The 22,621-nt window shown below is 54.7% G+C and overlaps 1 protein-coding gene across 3 annotated transcripts in view; it reads right to left on the minus strand.

Moving 5' to 3' along the window:
• The window catches only part of TSPAN18 (tetraspanin 18), a 198,556-nt gene that overhangs the window by 21,264 nt on the left and 154,671 nt on the right, over positions 1–22,621 (minus strand). For 2 of the 3 annotated variants that reach the window (XM_065944117.1, XM_065944118.1), the window contains 3 exons: positions 9,895–9,970; positions 4,843–4,915; positions 2,425–2,619 (listed from right to left, as the gene is read on the minus strand). In XM_065944117.1, coding sequence (XP_065800189.1) covers positions 2,425–2,619; positions 4,843–4,905 — 258 coding nt within the window. In that variant the 5' untranslated portion in view covers positions 4,906–4,915; positions 9,895–9,970. Of the gene's footprint in view, positions 1–2,424; positions 2,620–4,842; positions 4,916–8,714; positions 8,779–9,894; positions 9,971–22,621 lie in introns of all 3 variants that reach the window. The other variant, XM_065944119.1, reaches the window with a different exon arrangement.

A 22,621-nucleotide genomic window follows, 5' to 3' on the forward strand; every position in this document is an offset into this window, starting at 1 on the left:
GTGAAGTTTTCAATAAATGGGTTAAAAACATTCCTTGAACTGTTTATAGGTAAGCAGATAGGCAAAAAGGGATGCCACAAAATATCACAAAGAGGCTGAAGTTGTCCTATGGTACATGAAAATGCTCTAGAATTGATCAACAGGACTGTTTGGAAAATTTTTTGAGAAAAGTAGGTCATTAGGTGACATTATTCCTGGGCTAAGGGTCGCTGGGACCCCTCAGGGCTTAGCCTCCAAGCAGGGGCAGGGGTCGCCCAGGTGACCTCCACCCCCAGGCCTCCTCTCTCTGTGGGCCTCTGAGCTCCAGTTCCACAGGGGACTGAAGTCACTCTCTCTTTGTTTCTCCCAAGACTAATCTTGACTTCTTCACTGAAGTGTGACGAGGCGGCTCAGGCTTCTTTAACGACCAAGGAGCGGTGAGACTTGGTGTTGGAACCACCCTGCAAGGCCGAGTCCAGGTTGGAAAAGAAAGTGGTTCTTCTTACTTTTCAGATCATGAATCTTTCTGAAAAGCTTCCAGAAGCTGTGGGGGCCCCAGAAAGATGCAAGTATGCACACCACACAGACAGAGAACACACATGTTATAGGCACACACACATAATATTTTGCATATGATTTTGGTTGCGCTTTGAACCACTTGAGTTCATTCCAGGTTAGGAACCCCTGGACCAGTCCCTCTGAGACAGCGGACCGGGTCCAAGCATCTGCTGCCTTTGACCTGCACTGTGGCCTCAGGGTCGTGTGCCTTAGAGAGGAAAGTGGAGGGGACAGGACAGCGGGAAGGGGAGGAGGAGAGGGGAGGTAGGGGAAGTCAAGGGGGTGAGGACAAGCGGGAGAGGGGCAGAGACAAGGGGGCGTCCAGGACAAGGAAAGGCAGCAGGGACAGAAACCCCGGGATCAAGAGGAAGGCAGAGAGAGACAGGGAGACAGAGCCAGGGGAAGCGTGAGAAAAGGGGGGGACAAGCAGACAGGATGAGACGGAAGTGAGACCAAAGAGCAGGAGGCGGCGAGAGGGGGGCTTTAAGGCGTTGGTGGGCAGACCAGCCGCACCAGGACTTAGGTCTCTCTCCAGGGAGAGTTGCAGCCAGCCCCCTCCTGGGCCTCGGCCTTCTCCCCTAGGCACTGGGGAGAGCGATGCCTCGTCCAGCTGGCAGGCTCTGAAGGGGCCACTTAGCTGGAGAGGGCTTGCGAGGTCCCCCGCTTGCTCCTGGCTGGGAGCGCCAGCCTGGTTTCTGTCTTGGCTTCAGAGATGAGCCCGTTCATGCTGGAGGAGCCCCAGGCACAGAGGTGCAGGGTGGGCGGGGAGGGTGGGTTTGGTGTGTCCTGGGACCACTCCTCAGACCCTTTCAGAGTCCCAGGCTCCCCAAGCCCAGACGGCCGGCACCATCGGACACTGCACAGAGCTGTCCGCCAGGGGGCGCCAGACGCCTCGCGAGGCCGCTTCGCGGACCGGCCCGCGCCTCCCTCTCACTTAACTCCTGACCCACCCGCCGCTCGCTGGCGAGGCGCGTCTGCAAGTTGGCCCAGCCGCGGGGCCAAGCTGGGCTGCTGTTAACTTCCCCTCCGGCAAAATTGCGCTCAACCCTGTTTTCCTAATCCCGAAGGCACAGGACCTGGGAGGGGAGGAAGCCCCATCACCAAGGCCAGACCAGTAAGGAGAGAAAGGGCCACAGCCCGTGTGGATACAGAAGACCCCACAAACCCGACATCCGCTGCAGGTCTCCTTTGAGTCCCGTCTACAGCCGAGCGAGTCGGCCTCTCGCTTCAGCAGCAGACGCTAAGGCTCAGGGAGGTTAGGAAACTAAACCGAGTCACACTGTTAGTTATGAGACAGAGTCCCGCACACAAACCCAGCTCACCCAGGCTCGCCTGACCCCACCCGCCCAATACCATGGGTGGTCACTCAGCCCTCGATGCACCTATAGCACGAGTGAGCCACGTGGCCTGTGACAGCCCGCCAAAGACCATTCATTTAATGAATAAAGGGCCTACCGAGATCATGTCACTTCCATTTTAGAAGTGGAAATGGGAAAGCTGGATGATTTATCTGATAGCAATCTTCGCTCTTTTATCACGGACTTATATATTTGAGTTCTTGGAAGCAAGTCGAAAAGCATCATGACTCAGTGTTCTCAGCTGACCCTGCTGTGGGGAAGCCTGGCCATTTGAACCTGGAGGCCGAGGCCACCGCGCGCCTGGGGGCGGCTCGACCAGGCGGCAGGCACCCAGCCAGCACGGACGCATATGGCAAGGGTTGGTGGCTCTCCTGCTCCTGGAGGCCAGCCTACCTGGCTCAGACCCCAGTGGACAGCCTACCTGGCTCAGACCTCAGTGTGAGTCCCCCCTGGTGTGGATGCAGGCCTCTATCCACCCCGCACCCCCAACCAGGGCACCCATGGGTGAGGTGGGGGATGGGATACTCACGAACAGCAGCAGACACTTGTTCTCCCGGACGGCCCCGCAGCAGCCCAGGAAGCCGAGCAGGAAAAGCAGGCCCCCCATGGCCAGGAGGATGTAGGCGCCCGTGATGAGCAGGGGGTTGGCGGCCACGATCTCCCGGAAGCCGGTGGGGTCCACCATGACCCAGATGCCGATGCCCAGCAAGCAGGCTCCGCCCAGCTGCTCCCCGGGGTCAGGCAGGAGCGTGGAGAAGACACGGGGAGACACCGCGGTTAGACACTCCACACACACACACCAGTTCCCTGCTCAAGGCCCTGGGGCGGAGGTGCTGAGTGATCTGGGCAGAAACTCCAACTGTGTTTTCCTCTGCTTTGAATTTCCCTTCTTAACTCTGACCTAGTGTGCATCACGCACCCTCCAGAGCCCGTCTCTGGCCAACACTCTACTTTGGGCTGCGGGGAACCACGTCCCGTAGAGTCTATCTGCCACTTTCATGTTCTCCTAAAGTGTTAGAGCCACTGAGGTCATTCAGTCCAACCCCCTGATTCCACGCTGAGCCCCAGAGGGGGCCAACGATTTGCCAAAGGCCATGCAGTAGGTTCATAGCAGAGCCAGGGCTGAGCCCCAGGTCCCCCGGACTCCAGCCCCAAGACCCTCCCCAAATTCGTGAACATGCTCTGACACCTATGCTGGGAAAACACAGAGGAAACCATCCTCTTTGTCCTCACAGGAGCTCTCAGTTGGGGCGGGCTCCCCACTCTCAAATCTGCTCCTTCTTGTTCATGACTTCATCTCCACAGTCCACCTCTCCACGCCTTATTTATCTCTCGAGAGGCAGCTCAGTCCAGAGAAAGGGCTGTGCCACGTATTAGCTGTGAGACCTTGGTAAAGCGCCTTAACCTCTCTGAGCCCTAGCTTCCTCATGGTTAAACGAAGATACTGTTCCCACCTCCCAAGGACTTGAAGGTGCCTAGCAGGGTTCAATAGACATCCGTTCCATTGGTCTTGAGCACAGACCAGTCTCTTGGAAACAGACCTGTTGCAGGAGAAATCACTGGGCATCATGGATTTTAAAGACAGGGAAGTGCTTGAAATCCCCGCGTGGTGGGAAGACCGGAGGAGTGATGCAAAATGACGCAAAACTGCCGGCTCACAGACGAGGTCTGTAAGCAGCGGGGAGAGTTGGATGATTTGGGGCGAAAGACGGTTCTTTCAGGTGCGGCGGGGGGAGGGTTGGGGCGCAGAGGCCCGGGGGGCCAGGCACACCCAACAGCAGAAGCAACGTTTTGCTGTCTGGTTTTTCTCCCTGGTTTCCCCCCAAAACCTCCAGGAAAACCCGTGTCCCCTCCTCACGGCTGCTGGAGGTTTGGGAGTTTTAACAGTTGTGTGCTGAGTTCTGCTTCAAGGGGGGCTCAGGCACAAACTGAGCGGCCCAGGGTCATCCCGCTTGGAAGTTGGGTCTAGAATTCAAGTCTGTGGGGTTGCCTGCTCTTCAGAATTAGGGGCAGGGGAGGGGAATCCAGGAAAGTTGCTGAAGTGGACACAGAATAGATGGAGACAGACAGACAGACTGACGGAGTCAGTCTTGACCGGAAGGGGCCTCTCCTTCCTCGGGGCCCTGCCCTGGCGGACTTCAGCGGCTGTTTACTCATCCAGGTCTTGGCTGCACTAAGGTCAAAGGTCGAGGTGGGGTCATGTGACGAGCGCGGCTCTGCTCCCGGGAGAGCCCAGAGGTCTGAGCAGAGCAGGTGGGCAGGGTTGCAGGGCTCTGGGCTGAGCCCCTGGGCCCTCGGGGCCTCTGTTCTTTCCTGTATAGAATCCATAAGTTGGACGGGGGTGGAGCTGATACATTCCAGGCACTTCCTAAACTAATCTTGCTTCATTGTCAAAGAATCTGTTGAGGTAGAAGATTAAGGGATGAGGATACTGAGGTTCAGGGAGGCGGCATGTGTTTTGGTGACATCACAGGTGAGGTGCAGAGTCGGGCTGTGAACCCAGGTGTCCCAGTCCCGGGGAGGCTTCAGACCGCATCAGGTGGCTACGTCCGCTCTGCTCCGCAGTCCGAAACTGCTCAGTGGCTCAGAGCTTGGTGGCGGCTCCTGCTACCCTGTGATCATCTCCACCTTCCCTTTCACCTCAGCTCCCTACGAGGGGTCAGACCCCAGGGTAGTAGCCGGGGCTAAAGCCTCTGCCCCCTTTCTTTTAGAACAGCTGAACTATCCTGGGACTGTGCAAAACGTCTCTCCTGTGACGGCGGGCTCTCCGAGTGGGGTGGGCACTACTCAGGGTCTCCCCACCACGAACCCCCAGCCAGCCAGGTAGGGCAGCTGCTAGCACTGGCCCTGGACCTCAGCCCCACGTGACTCTCAGCAAGCAGCAGTCAGTTTCCCCCACCCTGCAGAGGCCGGGGGAGAGCCCCAGACACGTTCCAGGAATACTCACAAATATGAAGAAATTGAACACAAACATCAGATACTTCATGCAGCTCAGACAGTCTCCTTCCATGGTGATCCCCCTGCAAAACGGCAAGGCCCCTTCAGTCCTCTCGCTGGGGGACCCCATCCAGAAAGAACCCTTGCCCATCCTCCGCCTCCTCCCCCTTGGGGTGTCCCACTGGCCAGCCCGCCTCTGGAGCTGAGAGGGGAAGAGAACAGTTGCTCACAGTTTCCTCATCACAGGGCTCTGCCCTGGGGTGCTGGAGTTAGGAGTGAGGACTTGTGAGCCAGCCAGCCTGGGTTCTCTACCATTCATGTGCTGTGTTGTCTCAGGCAAACGGGGGCTTCCCAGGTGGCGCTCGTGGTAAAGAACCCACCTGCCAAAGCAGGAGACATAAGAGATGCGGGTTCGATCCCTGGGTTGGAAAGATCCCCTGGAGGAGGGCAGGGCAACCCACTCCAGTATTCTTGCCTGGAGAATCCCACGGACAGAGGAGCCTGGCAGACTATGGTGCATAGTGTTGCAAAGAATCAGACACGGCTGGAGTGACTTAGCACGCACGCTTGCACTCAGGCAGATGACTCCACCTCTCTGAGTCCCACTCGCTCCAAGTTGAAAAGGGAGATTAAAAACAGAAGCTTCCTCCCCAGCGGTACTGGGGGGATTAACTGGAATAATGCATAAACATGCTTAGCACCACGTGGTGCACGCTCAGAGGTATGACGTCATGATGTTACTTGATTGCAGGCGTGAGCCTTCTATTTGATAGATGAGAAACTAAGGCTCAGAGCCGTGAGGGTCTTGCGGAGGTCATGGAGCAGGATCAGGACCCAGGCCTGACAAGCTTCCTACCACCCCACATGCCCTCTGACCAGAAGGACCTGCCCCCAGGGGAGGGGGTGTTGCAGGGAAAGAGTTGCTGGCACCTCTTGGGGCCTCAAGCCCCCAGACACTCCCCCAACCCTGACCACCTCCATCATGAGACCTACCGCATCCCACCTTCCCCCGGAGCCTCCCTGGTCTCTATGGACTCTTAAGTACGTCCATGGTAGCGAGACAGACCACTGAATACAGTTCTATTCTGCCAGCATTTATTGTGCAATGACTTGATGCCAGGCACTGCGGCTTGAAAACAAGCCTTCCCCTGTGCCCGGGGGAAGCAGATGGCATCCGCTATCACAAGTCAGCCTTCAAGGTGCACATAAGCCATGGTCAAGTTCAGTACACCACATTCAGTATTCCCACACTTTCTTTCTGACAGCCCTGGGGAGAAGACGGCAGGTCCGGGAGGATCCCTGGTCCAGGCTCTGTCCTCCCAGCAGCCCGCGGAAGGCTGAGACGCAGTGGGGACCTGTGGGTATGGCAGGCCTGTGTAGCGTCTCCAGGTCCACGCCATGTGCATCAGTTGTTAAATCATCGTCCCTGACAATGGCTCATCCTTGTCTCTTGCATCATCTCCAAGTCCAGGCTCTCGACCTCCAGAACAGGTCCCCAGACCAAGCCAGCCACCCTCCTCCAACTCCTCCATCTCTGACCTTCCAGAAGCAGCATCTAACCTGCATCTAAGCAGGACAGTCCCAAGCGGGGTCTCTGAAGTCAGACACACCTGGGCTCTGATCCTGGCTCTTCACACCTCTCTACCTCTGTGTCTGGTAAATGATGTAACCTCTTAGAGCCTCCGTTTCTTCATCCATGAACGTGGGTGTTTAGGACCTACATCGTGGCATGTTGTGAGGATTAAATGAGACATCCTACGTCAGGGCTCCCCACAGAGCCTGCTTCAGCATGGGGTGGACAGCCCTTACTAGGAAGACACCTAACTTGATAGTCACAGGTGACTCACTGGGCTGTTGTGGTCCATGAGACCAGGACCCCAGGATAATGACCTGCACCCAGGCACTGCATGCTGACCCCTCTCCCTCGGGCACTTGGCCGATGCAACACCACACATCCGCTGAGACGCCGTGCTCCTTGGACAGGGGGAAGAATACAGGAAAGCGCAGTCACTGAAGACGGATTCCTTGCCAGTCATATGCCAGCTCCAGGACGTGACTGCCCTGAATCTTTCCACAGTGTCACAGGCAGGAAGCACCGTGTTCATTTCATAGGTGAGGACACTGAGGCTCAGGGCGTGAGGTGGCCTGCTCAACCCCCTGGAGCTTGTGAGCGGGCCGCTCAGCCCAGTCCACACGCTGTGCTCTCCCTGCCCCAGGGGCCGGTGGCGGCAGACGCAGGGCAGAAGGAGCCCTGGATGGGGAGCTGGGAGCCCCACGTCCAGCCCCAAGTCACTTCTCTGCAGCCTCAGTGTCTCCATCTGCAAAACGATGGAGGAGTTTGACGGCCTGTGAGCTTCTGCCATCAGGTTCGGACTTGGATGGGCCTTTGGAGGGCAGGAGGGACCGCCCCTGTGAGATGCTGAGAGAGTCTGCCGGAGGCGGGGGGCCCTCTCCTCGGCCCACCCAGGCAAAGCCGAGTCCCCAGGGTCGGATCTGGCTTCAGCTGGCTCTGACTGTTTGGCAATTAAGGGGCATAATAAACATAGCAGCTCATAAACGGGCTACCTGTATTTATTATGTATCACGTTCATTAGAGATTATATCTAATGGGCAGCTTGTGGAGTGCTGGGCTCCCAGACGAATGCAATAAAAGAGGACGTGTCTCCTGGGAAGAGCCTCTGACCAAGGTGAGGAAGGTAGAGGGAGAGATGATGTGAGCTGGAGGGCGGATGGAGGCAGGGGGCCTGGGCCCAGCTCCAGGGCAGGGAACTGAGTGGACAGAGGGCTTGGGAGCCTGATGGAGGACCACATCCCAGCTCAGCCAGGCTCAGCTGGTGGCCTCGAGCAAGTTCTTGTACTGTATGCATCTGAGTTTCCTTATCTTTAAAATTATACAAAAATAATGCCTTCCTCATAATGGATGGAAAATACAGAGCACAGAGCTTGGTGCAAGGCAGATGCTAACAGCAACAGTGAGTAACTTCCGGCTCCGCTGAGTCTTACTATGTGCCAAGGCACATGCACAACCTCATTTGGTCTTCCTGAAGCTCCTGGAGGTAGGTAATGTCATTGCCCTTGTTTCAGGTGAGGGAATTAAGCCTCGGAGGAATCACTTGTCTAAGGTCACACAGCATGGAATTGCCCGAGCCAGGATTTGAACCCAGGTCTGTCTTAATCTAGAACCACAACTCTTTATTTTTTTTAATTAAAAGTTAATTTTATTTATTTGACTCTAGTTGCAGCATGTGGCATCTTTTATTCGCGGCATGCAGACCCTCAGTCGTGGTATGTGGGATCCTGTTCCCTGACCAGGGATTGAACCCGGGCCCCCTGCATTGGAAACGTGAAGTCCTGGTTACTGGATGACCAGGAAGGTCCCTGGAACCACAGCTCTTAATCCTCGTTTTCAATGAATGCTAATTCCCTTGCCCCATTCACCCATTTTCCTCTAAAATTCAGGCCTGTCTTCACACCTCCTCTGCCCAAGTACTCAGTCAAGTCCAACTCTTTTGCCATCCCATGGACTGTAGCCCGCCAGGCTCCTCTGTCCACGAGATTTCCCAGGCAAGGATACTGGAGCAGGTTGCCATTTTGTACGCCAGGCAATCTTCCTGACTCAGGGATCGAACTGCATCTCTTGTGGTTCTCACACTGGGTTCCTCTAGGCCAGCAATCTCCTAGAGTCATTTTCAGGATTTTAGGTAACATCTCAGAAATCATCCCCTCACCACCGGCTAACTCATGGGGCAAGTGACTTCGGTTTTGGAGCAATTCAACCACCCAGGTTGGGAACCGTATTCCCAGGTTGGGAACCCTATTCCCAGGTTGTTCAGAAGTCCTAACTACCAGGTGCATAGGAGGCCGCAGTAGGAAGAAACATACTTGGTAAATGATGACTTGGTAAAGGCAGTGCTGTTTGGCAAAAAAAGTCCTTTAAATCTTGGGGCTTAAAAAGATGAAATGCAAGAGTCAGTCTCACAGGCAAACTTAATCTTGTGTGTGCGTGGTCAGTTGTTCAGTCGTGTCCAACTCTTTACAACCCCATGGACTGTAGCCCACCAACCTCCTCTGTCCTGGGATTCTCCAGGCAAGAATACTGGAGCGGGTTGCCATTTCCTTCTCCAGTCTCCTGCATTGGTCTCCTGCGTTGGTAGGCAGATTCTTTACCACTGCACCACTCATGAACTCACATCTCACAGGTGCTGGGAAGGCAGTTGAGGTTTGCGGATCCGGCTGCCCTTCCACGCAGGCGCCAGCCCCAGGGCGGGCCTGGGTGGGAGCTGAGGACTTGCGGCCACGGCTCTCATAGTCTCAAGTCTCGTGTGCCCGTCCCAGCGCCCCCTGCTCCCGGACGCTGGGGCTTCCTTGCTCACAGATGGGTGTTTTATGATTCAGTGTGGCCCTGGATGCAACGAGCTGCTTCATGTATAACAAAGCCAAAGGTGTTTATGGACTTGAAGGGGAACTATAATGTGACACTTCTGTCTGTGTAATAACTGATTTAGAGTCCAGTCCTTGTGTAACTTACGTCACCGTGGAAATGGAAAAACAGGTTTCAAACGGGGAAGGAGGTGTAGCTAAGTTACAGAGCCAGTTAGTGAGGGATCTGGGCCTAGGGAGACCTGTTTCTTAAAGCCTAGGCCAGTGCCCTGAGGCTAGTCTCAATATTTCATTTATTTCTTTTGGTAGCACACACCTTCCCCTGTTAGAATGCATGCTGAGAAAGGCGTGGACTTGTTTTGCTCACTGCCACGTTCTAGTGTCCAGAGCAGTGCCTGGCACGTGTGGGTCCTCAGTTTCTCTGTCTGGATGAAGGAATGAATGGAGAGCGGGAAAAGAGAAAGACACAGAGAACAATAGAAACTCAGTAAATCAGGGAGAGAGGCAAAGTCAGAAAGAGAGGGGAAGATGGAGAAAGACACGGTGAGATTCGGGGAACGAGAGACGGCAGGAAAGGATCTGGGAAAGGACAGGCTGAGATCTTCCGGGGAGACGGGGTGGAGTCGGGGATACGGCAGGTGCGGGGGGGGGGGGGGGCGGGGCGCAGGGAGCAATTACTGACTTTTCTCCTGGACAGTTCTCCCGACGTCAGCAGGACAGCGTCTCCTGGTCAGTCTCCCTTATTGGGCCAGCTTGTCCTGTAAGAGAAAATACTCAATTACTCTAGAAATAAGGAGCAGCCACATTCGGGAAGCTGCATGTGAACACCTGCCCGCCCTTCGGACACACACTCAGGGCCTTGCCGATCTGGGCCCATTAGCGCTGATGAAAAGCTCTCGGCACCTGGGGCACTCCAGCTGGGGAGGCCCGCACGCCGCGCCTGCCCTCTGCCCGCCTGGCAGCTGCTGGCTGCCCGCGCTGGGGCTGCGAGGGGAACCTCATCTCCAAGAGACTTGAGGTTTCTGGCGCGGGCTTCATCCCTGCTGACACACTGCTGCATGCAGCTGATGAACCGGGAGGAGGTGTGGGGGCCCATACCCTGGGATGCCACCTGGCGGCTCCCTGGGCATCTGCAGTGATGCCCCAGCAGAGAGAGAGAGCCGGCCGGGCCCTGTAAATCAAACAGCCTCCCCAGAAACCCTGCCTCCCAGGGGGAGAGAAATTTGACACTGGAAAGGGTTCCTTAGCTTTGCCTAAGGATTTGCCAGAAGGCTCTTTTAGCCAGCCAGCTCCCAGCAGTGGAAATGAGGGTGTGGTTTCAGCAGTTGAGGGGGCCCATATGGAGATGCCTGGCCGATCACACGAGTGGGGAATTCCGCAGCTGCTCCTGCTCAAACATGGGCTGGAAGACACCGCCAGGGAAAACCGAGGCCGGGGGCACAGCTGCACGGGCATCCCCATGGCAGGACGCGGGGATGTCTGGGCCTCGGGTACCAGTTCAGATTCCTTTCCCATCTCATCAGTGGTGGAGGGGGGGTTGGGCTGTAGACCGAAGATTCCTCTCTGTCCAGCCATCCATTCATCCATACAGTAGGTTGGCCATAAGATGTTATGGAAAAACCTGGATGAACTTTCTGGCCAACACAATACATCCCTCTCCTTTCATTTATCCCTCCATCCATCCATCCATCCATCCATCCACCATCCATCTACTCTGCGCTGGGTGCTGTGTTAGGGAATAGAGGTGCAAATAAGCACGAACTCACACTTGGGTGGTGGTCGGGGTCGGAGATTGGAGGGGCCAAGGGAAGGGATGTCAATAGGGCTGAGGACCACAGGAAGGAGGACAAACTCTCCCCTGGAGTAACTCCACTGGGGGCAGTTGGGGAGCTTTCAGTTGGGATGGGAGTGGTGCAGGGGTTACTCCTGCTTGGAGGGAGTGTAGAGGTGGGGATGGGCAGATGGGAAGGAAGGCAGGAGAAGGGGCCTCCCTCCTGTGAGCTCTCAGAGGCCCTGGAAGCTGGTACTCTGCCCTAAACATAAACACGTGGAAAGTTCTTCAGCCACTTGCCTTGGTATCTGCTGCATGGCTTTGGGCTACACACTTACATACATGAGCTCATTAGATGCCAAGAACAAGCCTAGGAAGTAGACATACCATCACCCTCATTTTACAATGGAAACTGAGTTCTGGAGAAGGAAGCGACTTGTCCAGCATCACACAGCTAGCAAGTTATGGGCCAGGAATCCACACCCAGGAGTCAGAATCAAAACTAGCCTTTGTGGAAAGGGCTGTGCATCCACCCATGTAATTATGGTGAATCCTCATGACGGCCTTGGAAGGTGGACTATATTGCTCCATTTTCTAGAAGGAAGCTGAGCCTTAGAAATTTAAGTGGCAAAGCTGAGTATCCTCCTGAGATTTCTAGGCTCTTTCTCCTAGAAACTTCAGGCAAGATGGTAGAATAGCTGTGTTGGGGGCAGGAGTAGGGAAGAGGCTAGAAGCCCAGTCTCAACTGAACAGTGAGGGATTCCCTGAAACTGGCCCTGGGGGGTGTGGGGAAGGGAGGACACTGTCTCTACCAGGTAGGACCCTGCTACCCAGGTGGACATCTGCGGTAAAAAACCCACAGGTCTAGGCGAGGGTCAAGGACGTTTGGGCTGGAACTGTCCAAGGGTGGCTTCCCGGGCAAAATGAAGCCAACTTCGGTTCCTTCTTAAAACTCAGGTTTCTGCAGCCTTCGGAAGGGGAGCTCGAGTCTAGTTCAGGGACTACATCCCATGCCTGACCCCAGGGCTCAGGGAAGCAGGAGGAGGTCATAGTTTTCTCTTATCCCTGTCCTTCTCCTGCCCCATCCTAGCCTGCGTGCCAATATCACCATTCTCTGCCCAGCATCTCAGGCTTGTAGTTGTCCTGGATGAGATGTGACCCACTTTCCTCTGGACACTGAGGCTGGGATGAAGGGCTGGGTGATGCAGAAGCCCCCCCACCCCCACCCCAGGAGCAAGGAGGAGGTGCTGAACTCCATGTGAATCTCTGACATCTCCTGCCCTCCTCTTTGCCAGGGTGCCCCCTCCCCAACTGTTTTTGGACACAGCGGAGATCTGCCCTAAGGGGAAGCTGGGAAAGGATGGCCTGGGAGATGCCCGCCACGCTCAGCCATCACCACTGCCTCTGCACAGCCTGGGACGGCCCCTGCCTTGGCCAGGCTCCCTGGAGGCCTTTGGAAAGTCACTGCCCTCCCTGAGATGCTAGGTTCTCCCCTGAAAACTGCGATTCTCAACTTTGAAGTCGGAGGTGGTTGTAAGAATTCGTGCAGTGAGGCACGTGAAATGAAGTGATATGATGTGAAAGCACTTGGAAAACTGCAAAGCACTGCTCCTATGAGGAGTTATTATTATCAGCATCCTCATATATTGAAAATAGGTGGATGCCCAGACTATGTTCACCAGTTATCAGTGGAGGTGGGTGTGGGGCAGACCATGGACATCTGGCTTGGTCAGGAGAGACATATATATATGTGTGTGTGTGTGTGTGTGTGTGTGTATCTATCTATATATCTATCTTTCCTCTTGGTGGCCCCAAAGTCAAATTAGTTGCTCCAACTTTGTGATAACTGAACCTCATAATAACTGGTGGTATTGAGCATTTATCATGTATCAGACTCTGCTAAGCATTTCTCCCACATTCTTTTGTTTAATCTTCACCTAGGAAAGGGGTATCATTGTTAACTCATATAACAGATGAGGGAACTGAGGCTCAGAGAATATAATTAACTGGCCTGGATTTTAATCACATGTTTCGTAAGACCTGGCCACGAATCAAGCCTAAGCCTGCTAGACTCCAAAGCAGAGCTTCCGATAAGGTCCATGGACCTGGCTTGCCAGAAAGGAGTGCGATGCCTCAGTCTCAGTTTCTAACCCAGTGCTGTCAGCCCAGAGTCAGGCAACCAGGCGAGTGTGTCCCAGGGACCGGCTAGCATCCTCCCCCATGCCAGCTGCAGGCCTCTGGGGGATGACCCCGTCCTGCCATCCCGTGACAGATGGGAGCCCCGAGGCCCAGAGAGGGGCAGACATGGGACGAGGTCACATGGCCCTGCCGGGTTCTCCTCTGCAGGCGCCGGCGTGGGCCAGACAGCTTTATTCATCTTGCCTCTCCCACTGCCCCCAGATGGCCACTCAGTTCCATCTGCACAGAGCAGGCCCGGGAGCGGTTCTCTGATGAAGAAGAACAGCTCAGTTCATAAATCACTGCTTTTGCTTTCACCGCCTCTAGCCCCCACCCTGGGCGTGCTTTCAGGAGAGATAGAAAAGAAAGCATGTGGACAGACAGAGCAAAACCGCCATCGGAGGAAGCAAAGGTAGGCCTGCTTTGGGAGTCAAGAAAGGTCTTGTATTCGCTCCTGCCAGGTGAGGGCCCTGTGGTGCAGGGCAGAGCCTCTGGGAGTCCCAGGGGGCCAGCCTCACCTGGGTCTCAACCAGTGCCCTTGCCGCCAACAAGCTGGGAGGCCTGGGCCGCCTCCTCATCACCTGAGCCTCCATGGCTTCACCTCTGAGATGGGCATTCTCACATCTAACTCCCAGGGTCAGTGCGTGGATTCAAAGAGGTAGCGTCGGTAAAAGCACTTTAGCATTCCTTCCTTCCTGGGTGTTTATGCCAGCACTGGGCTGGGTTCAAGGCACGGAGGCCAGCGGCTTCCCTCCCTCAAGGACTCCAGTCCACTGAGAATTCATAACCCGGTACTCAGAATAGTTGACAGCCACAATGACCCCGAGCCAGGCAGGAAGGGAAATGAGCACTGACCGCCTTAGTGGGCAACAGGGGGTGCGACAGGGGCAGCCTAGAAGCCTGGGGGGCCTGTGTGAGGGGAGGACACACATTTTTGTTGGCAGGGACCAGCATTTTTGAGCCTCAGTGATGCTGCAGGGCATTGCGTTCTGGGCATTTTCCTATAATGACCTTACTTGATCCTCCAAAGAAATCTGCAAATTAGATGAATTGCCATTGTTCCCTTTCAAAAAAGAGGAAACTAAGGCCCCAGGGGGCTCGAAAAACCCTTAGAGCCAGAACTGACCCCAGTCTGCCTGACTCTAGGCCCCATGTTTTCCTTCTTTAGGACATGGGACTGAGGCTTAGAAAAATCAAACAAACAAAAAAAGCAAGGCAGTATTTCCCTGGCAGTCCAATGGTTAAGACTCTGCCCTTCGGGCCACGGGTTTAATCCCTGGTTAGGGAACAAGAGCCCATGTGCTGAGCGGTCTGGCCAAAAAAGAAAAAAAAGTAAGGACTTGGGGCTGAGACTTGCGGGAACAGCGACGATGCTTGTCGTCAGGTTCCAAGCCGAGGGGGGAGGAACTTATCTGCTCGCTGGCGGTGCTTGCTGCGCTTCATCTCAAGACAGACGGTCTCATAAACAAGCAATTGGCCCCCAATCCTGGCATGCCTGATGAATGGCACAGACGTGGGGACATGGACACAGCTGATGGGGGATAACATCTAATTAGGCTCCTGGAGGCAGAGCCTGTGGTGGATGCAGCAGATCCTAAGTGACAGCCTTCCCCGGGCCCGCACTCACTGAATCTTGAATGTCGAGGAAGCAGAGTGGCTGCAGCGTCTTGGAGAGCAGTCTCTGATCCGGGAGCTGAACCAGTTCTGGGCACTGCGTGTTCCTGCCACAGGCTCTCTCCTCTGCCATCAGAGGATCTTCAGGGAAGGACGCCTTAGTGAGGTCTGACTCCAACTTTCTCTTTTCACACTGGGGGATGCTAAGGCCCAGGGAAGGGCAGGGTCTGGTCCAAAGTCTCACAGCAGGGTCAGAACTAGAACTCCTGATTTTAAGCCCCCTGCTCTGCCCACTTGGGGCTTCCCAGGTGGCGCTAGTGGTAAAGAAGCCGCCTGCTTCTTTACAAGAAATGTAAGAGACACGGGTTCAGTCCCTGGATCGGGAAGATCCCCCGGAGAAGGATATGGCAACTCACTCCAGTATTCTTGCCTGGAGAATTCCATGGACAGAGGAGCCTGGCAGGCTGCAGTCCATGGGGTCGCAAAGAGTCAGACACGACTGAAGAGATTTAGTAGCACTCACACTCTTCCCACCACTCAAGGCAGCCTCCTGAGACTAACATCTTAATTTATTTTGACTTTGGAGAGCATTTTACACACATTATTTCTCAATCACCCAGGAGATAGGCACTCCTGCTTCATAAAAGAGGAAACTGAGGCTCGGAGAGATGACACCCCTGGCCTAAGGTTGGAGAAATTACTGGGCAACAAAGCAGGATTCCTGTCCTTCTGCGCTGGTCATCCTCCAGAGGTGTGGCCCAGGGACTTTGGGTGGTCAGTCCCCAGAGTGACCCTTGCTACAATCCTTGTCCCCTGCCCCACGGACCTGAACTGGACTCAGAACCACAAAAGGCGCTCGTCTATGACAGTTCCTGGGACGGGGCATTGGCTCCATCTTTCTGCCTTTGCCCTTGAGACGACCCATGTGCAAAGGCCTCTGGGAAGGCCCTGCACCCTCCACCAAAGGCTGGAAGCCAGCTTGGCTGCTTTCATGGAATTCAGAGAGCGTCTACCCCAGGGCCCGCCTGGATGGGCAAAGAACAAACTCTCTCCCAGACAAACATTATTCTTGTGGTAATTTACATCAGAAAACACCTTCTTTCATTCATTCTTCATTTAGTGAGCACTGCAGGTCTTTGGCAGAGAAGGCAATGGCACCCCACTCCAGTACTCTTGCCTGGAAAATCCCATGGACAGAGGAGCCTGGTGGGCTGCAGTCCATGGGGTCGCTACCAGTCAGACACGACTGAGCGACTTCACTTATCACTTTTCACTTTCATGCATTGGAGAAGGAAATGGCAACCCACTCCAGTGTTCTTGCCTGGAGAATCCCAGGGACGGGGGAGCCTGGTGGGCTGCCGTCTATGGGGTCGCACAGAGGCGGACACGACTGAAGTGACAGCAGCAGCAGCAGGTCTTTGGGGGTAAACCTACAGCCCTGTGGGACGAGGTGCTGGGAAGCATCACTGTGACCCCAGCGTCTGGCAGCCTTCTTCCCCGTGTGGGTTCTCCCTGCCCAGCCTGGTTCAAGTGCGGCTTCTGGTTACACCTCTTGAGTTCCTTATTCTCCAGGGCACCTCCTGGAAGCTTGTGTTAAACTTTATGCTACCCAGAGCTTGCACCTAGTGAACTCTTATTGTGTATCTATCTGGCCTTGAACTAACAGCATACAGATCCTCTCAAGAGTCCTAGGAGGCGGCTCTGCTCCCCCACTGACCTGTGATTGAACTGGGCTCAGAGACAGTGAGCAGTCTCCCCTAGGGATTCCCCCGGCCTGATCCGAAAGTTAAGCTCCTTTCCCCCACTCCTACGTAAAATAAGATACATGGGATTAAACTAATTATATTAAATAATGTTATCGAAATATTTTCAAAATGTTTATAATACGAAAATACTTCTTTATTAACTCATTAAATTCAAGACCTAGTGATAAATTTGACAGCTCTTGTAATTTCAAAAGATCTGCCACAGTTTGGGGGCAATGTGAAAATATCTGCTTCCACCTATCGATGGCAATATTACGAGTACAGCTAACAACACTACAGCTTGTTGCCTGTGCTCACAGAGGACGAGATGGTCGGATGGCATCACCGACTCAATGGACGTGAGTTTGAGCAAACTCCGGGAGATGGTGAAGGTCAGGGAAGCCTGGTGTGCTGCAGTCCATGGGGTCGCAAAGAGCTGGACATGACTTAGCGACTGAACAACACGAGTAAGAAGATATGCTTAAGGTCAGGTAAATGTTAGTCAAAGTAAAGAGAGAATTTTTCCCCCCAGGCTTGCCAATTTCTTGAGTTCCGTGTGATCCGTGGACCCTGGGATGGGAACTCTTGCCTGGGACATAGATCATCCCTGATGGTGATGCCCTCCCCGTCTGTAGCTCATTAATCCACTTTGTCACTTCTGATCTCCATCCCCCCCTCACCCCACCCCCACCCCCAGACAGAGGATGCCCTCTCCCCTCAGCCCCTGCCCCCAGCAGAGGGGCAGCAAGTTTATAGCAGGAGCAGATGGGACCACAGGGGCAGGGGAGAGGCGGGGGGGTAGGATGGAGGGATCAGAATCCTAAGCTGACTGTAGTTGAATGTGGCCGCCTTCCCGCCCAGGGCAGACCCAGCCAGCTGGGGTGGAGGCGGCGGCCAGGGAGCCAGCCTGTCTGAGAAGTCCCTGAGAAATTTGTTAATAAGCCCTCGAACTTCCAGGCTCCAGCCCTGAGATTTGGATTCTGTGGGCTCCAGGAGGGGCCCTGCGTAGGACTTTCCTTTGGATCCATCCCTGGAGAGGTCTACAGTGTTGGGTTCAAAGACCTCAAGGTGAGATCCCCCCCGCCGAGGTCTATCCAGGATGCTGGGGCCCTAGGCCGGCTGAAAATCATGCTCCCCAAATCTAGAAGGGTATCGGTGCAACCAGCCAATGGCCGTCTGCCGGTTCGATGCCCAGCATCCCTCCTCCATCACCATGGGCAGCCGAAGCCCAGGTTCCCTGACATAATCCAGCATCCAGCACGTGACTCCTGGCCTCCTCTGGGCCTCCCACTTGCCCACCCTCCCCTTCATGGAGAAGCAGGCAAGGATTCCGCACCACTGGCCTCTGTCTGGGACGAGCCAGCACGTGTCTGGAGCTTCTGGAGCAGAGATGTTAATTCTCTGGAAATCCTCCTGCCTTTGGAGAGAGCCTGGGGCTGGGGTGGGAGGCAGCAGTGGGGTTTAAGAGGGGAGAAAATACAGGAAAGGAGGTGCTTTGAGGACTAGAGAGCAGAGTCCATGTGGAGGTCACAAGGAACTAGAAGGGCTGGCCTCATCTCCTTAGGCTTACTTCCTAAAAGGGCATCACAGGATGAGGTGGGGTGGGGAATGGGCCATCTTTATGGGTGGCTGGTGCCTCCATGCCCCCGGAAAGTGACTCAGAGTCACCCTCATCCCACAGCCGAGGAGACTGGCATCCAGAGGGGAAGGGACTTGCCCAAGGACACACAGCAGAGTCACGGCTGGATGGCACAGCCCAGGCTCCCAGCCTGGGTGCTCCCTGCCGTATGCTGGGGGCCGGTCTCAAAATGCATCCCAGACAACTCCCAGGCAGACTCACGCTGGGATTGGAGGGGACAGGGGACACTGGACGTGTCCTCAGAATTTACCGTTGCTGGCAGAACTTCCCATCAGATATAAGCCTTTGGTGGCCGGGGCTGTGTCTCCTACTTCCTTGGGGTCCCCTTAGCGCAAACAGGGGTGGTGGTTATTCAGTCGCTAAGTCGTATCCGATTCTTTGCGACCCCATGGGCCATACCTTGCCCGGCTCCTCTGTCCATAAGATTTCCCAGGTAAGAATACTGGAGTGAGTTGCCACTTCCTCCTCCGGGGATCTTCCTGACCCAGGGATTGAACCTGCTTCTCCTGCATTGGCAGGCAGATTCTTTACCGCTGAGCCACCAGGGAAGCCCCGGGATGGAATATCATCAATATAATGACTGCTCCTGCTTCACGTGGGCCAGGAGCCGTGCTGAACAATGTTCCAACATCATCTGAAATGAGTGAATTATCCCCAGCAGCACATGGAGGCCCAGAGAAGGTAAGGTTCCCACGGTGGTCTAGCTGGAGGCAGAACTGGGGTGCAGACCCCAATCCAGACAACACGCACACAAGGTGGAAACAAGTAAAGAGAACAAGCTGGCAGGCGTGAGGCCTGGATTCAAGTCCAGACTCTGGAAAACCGGGGAGAATCCTGCCCTGTCTCTGACCCTCCAGTCCTCCGGCTGATTCCCACGATGACGGCCTCTGTAAGTCTCAGTGAGGCTCCGGAGCCCCCGGCCCGCCCTCCCTCTGACAGTTCTCCCTTCCCACATTTCATCCCCCTTCAGGCCAGAGCAGCGGGAGACCCTTTGAAAGACTTGGCAATCCATCCCAAAATATGCAGGACTGTTGCTGGGGCAACCTGGCTGCCACACAGCCCGGATTTAAATATTTAATGGCTCCTCGGGTATTAAGGGGTCCTGGGAACTGGGCGGGAAAGGGCAGAGGTCTGAGCTGGGGTAAGAGGTGGGGGAGCCCCGGCAGCTCCTGACCCCCACCACAGGGGTCTTTGAAAAGACCCTGATGCTGGGAAAGACTGAAGGCGGGAGAAGGGGACGACAGAGGGTGAGATGGTTGGATGGCATCACCGACTCAATGGATGTGCATTTGGGTAAACTCTGGGAGTTGGAGATGGACGGGGAGGCCTGGCGTGCTGCAGTCCATGGGCTCGCAGAGAGTCAGACACGACTGAGCGACTGAACTGAGCTGGTGTCTGATGGAATGGGACAGAAGCCCAAGCAGCTGTAAGCAGGGGGAAGGGAGCAGGTAATGGAAGGGGAGGGACTCTGAGGGGGCGCTCTCTGTCACAGACAGATTTTTTTGTGTTCTTAAGTGCTCAGTGCAGTGGACGCTGTGTTAAAGTCTTACACTCTCTCCTTTGAGCCTCGCTATAATCCTATGAGGCAGGTACGTTACTGGTCCCAACTTACAACTGAGAATGGGGATCAGAGAGGGAAGTGACTCACCCAAGGCCACACAGCTGCTGAGAGGCACCCTGGAACCCGAGGCCCCTGGAACTCTCTCTGCCACCTCTGTCAGGAGCCAGGCTGGAAATCCTGCTGAAAGTTAAGGCCTGTAACAGGAGGGGCGTGTGTAAAGCCCTTTCTACAGGCCGGGCACTGTGCTAAGGGCTTTACAGGCTCGAATGCGCTCAGCCTTCACAACAGCCCTGTGAGGGAGGTGTTATTGCCCCCATTGTACAGATGTGGAAACTGAGGGCTTGAGACGGGCGGTCAGACCCCAAGATCACAGGGACGTGGGGAAGCCTGTATTCCGGCCTCAGCAGGACAGTCCGGAGCCGGTGTCCTTCATCTAGTTCTTAGCCCAAATTTAGAATGTTGTATGACAAAAACAACAACAAATAAATAAAAATCAAATTCAAAATCCCGTTTCACCCTGATGCTTTGTTCATGTCCTCCCAAGATGGATAGCATGGCAGGAGGAAATTCTTCCAACCATTCAGTAATGAAGATGAGTCACCTAGAGGTTTTTTGGCTTCAGTAACTTACTCTACACATAAAACACGGGCACATAGACAAAAATGTAGACATAGCCTTGGCGACACACAGACACACGCTAAGACAAAATTATAAGACACAGACCCGCAGACCAATGTGGGTACACACATAGGTACAAACACAGGCACATACACACACAGAGAGGTGGGCTCTGATCACTTTCCTCCTGATCGAATTAACTATGTGTCAGGAGAGGGAAAAGACATCCAAAATCATTTGGCCAATGCCTCTGCCAAACTCAAGACTATTTTAAACAGCCAAACTGATCTGATCTTATTTTTAAAGCTCTTCAGGAAGGAGGACAAATCCCATAACCTCATTCTGATGTCTCCTCCTTAAGCAGGGAAGTTCTCCTGACATCTAACCAAATTCCTGCTTTAGATGGTAAAGAATCTGCCAGCGAATGCAAGAGACCCAGGTTTGATCCCTGGGGAAGATCCTCTGGAGGAGGAAATGGCAACCCACTCCAGTATTCTTGCCTGGAGAATTCCGTGGACAGAGGTGCCTGGTGGGCTACAGTCCATGGAATTGCAAAGAGTCGGAAATGACTGAGCGACTAACACTTTCACTTTTCGCTTTTACATTAATCACAATGCAACTTTTCCCATCAATACTCTGCTTTACAGCTCCCAAAGCCCTCCTGTATTTATGTTCTTGCTTAACCCTCACAGCCGTCCAGCGAGGCAAAAGCAGAGCAGAGATGACTGTAGTATTTTATGGTGAGTGTGGCCCAGAGAAGTTAAGGAGCTTGCTGGAGATGACACAGTCCCTATTGAAGCTGGGCTGCAGCCCAGATGTAGGCTGCTGATTTCACGGCTCCTCGAACTATACCAAGGGCTGTCAATGTCCCACCATTTTTGCTTTGTCTTCTCCTATCAGCCTCTGAGTTTTCTTGGATCTCAGCCTGTCAGTGAGGGGTCCACATGGCACCTGGCTCACCTCCCTCTTGCCTGAGTGATGCCCATGTGCAGCGTAGGGGTGGGGGCCTCTCAAAGTTGGGTGATCCCAACAAGCTCCTCCACGCAGAGGCAAACGGCATGCTCCCGCCCGAGACATCTTCCTGTGCTGAGGGCAGGCTGGTGAGGCTGCCCGCTCCTCCTCTGAGCATCCTTCATTCCATGGAAGGCTCCTCCAACTCCCCAGGGACCAGGAGCTGTCACCGGAGATGGAGCCAAGCCCCACCCAAGCCTCACACCCACCAGGTCCACTGCCCCACTTATAGTCACTCGGTAGTAAATATTAGAGACACCCGGTCTTCCCAGGCCAACTGCAACGATTCCAGTCATCTGGCCTGATTTAGGGAGGGCCACAACCCCTTCCCATTAGAAGAATGACTACAGGTATTTGGAGTTCAAGTTATGGAGGGGAAGCAAAGGGAAAGGAGAAGGATCATGACAGAGTCCTGGCTGGCTTGAGAAGATCCAGAGAGGAAATGAATCAAGGGAAGACGGGGCTGGGGCCTGAGAAGAGGAGGAGCAGGAGTCAGAGAGACCTGCATTCTTTCCTCCCCATAAAAAATCATCCCAGCTGTGCCTAGGAGCCCTGAAGGAAGAGGCAGGCAGCGTGGGGCTGGGCTTAGATGGAGACAGGTTCAGGGGCTCAGGCAAATCCATAGCTCCAGGGTAGGTAAGGATAAAAAGTCCAGGGTTCTGGAATCAAATCCGTTTGGGATTTCACGGCCACCAGCTAGCTCTGTGGCTGGACCAGTCCCCTCTGACTCTGTCTCAGGTCCTGGATACCAGGCTTCCCTCTGTCTCTCCATCTCGAGTCCCATCTCTCTGCTCTGTCTGCGCTGTCTCCCCTCTCTGAAAGCATGAGTGCGCGTACACACACACACACACACACACACACACACACACACACACATACACACACACACACACAGATTGTGACCACTTCCTGCAGGGGTGGAAGGCTACCTGCTGATGGTGGCTAGATCCCTTTCCTCTTAAAGCCCACCTTCTCGGGGGTCTGGACGGAAATCCCCTAGCCCTGCCCTGGGACCGTGACCCCCAGCGGGTGGCAGCCACGTTTAATTGAGAGGCTCTGCACGTGTGAGCCTGCTTGCCCAAGGCAGCCTGCGGACTGCCGGGGCCCTGCTGGGAGCGGGGAGCCTGGGGAGCCTCCTTGCTGGGAAAAGGAAGAACGTGGCAGGTGTTTCATTTCCCCCCAGCTGCCCGCTAATTAAGGAAGAGGAAGACTCAGCGAGTTCAGGGGGCAAGCTGGGGTTTCCCAGAGACCCTGTGGGGGTGAGGCGGGGGC

The sequence above is a fragment of the Muntiacus reevesi genome, chromosome 9 (assembly GCF_963930625.1).
Source record: "Muntiacus reevesi chromosome 9, mMunRee1.1, whole genome shotgun sequence".
Classification (NCBI taxonomy): Eukaryota; Metazoa; Chordata; class Mammalia; order Artiodactyla; family Cervidae; genus Muntiacus; species Muntiacus reevesi.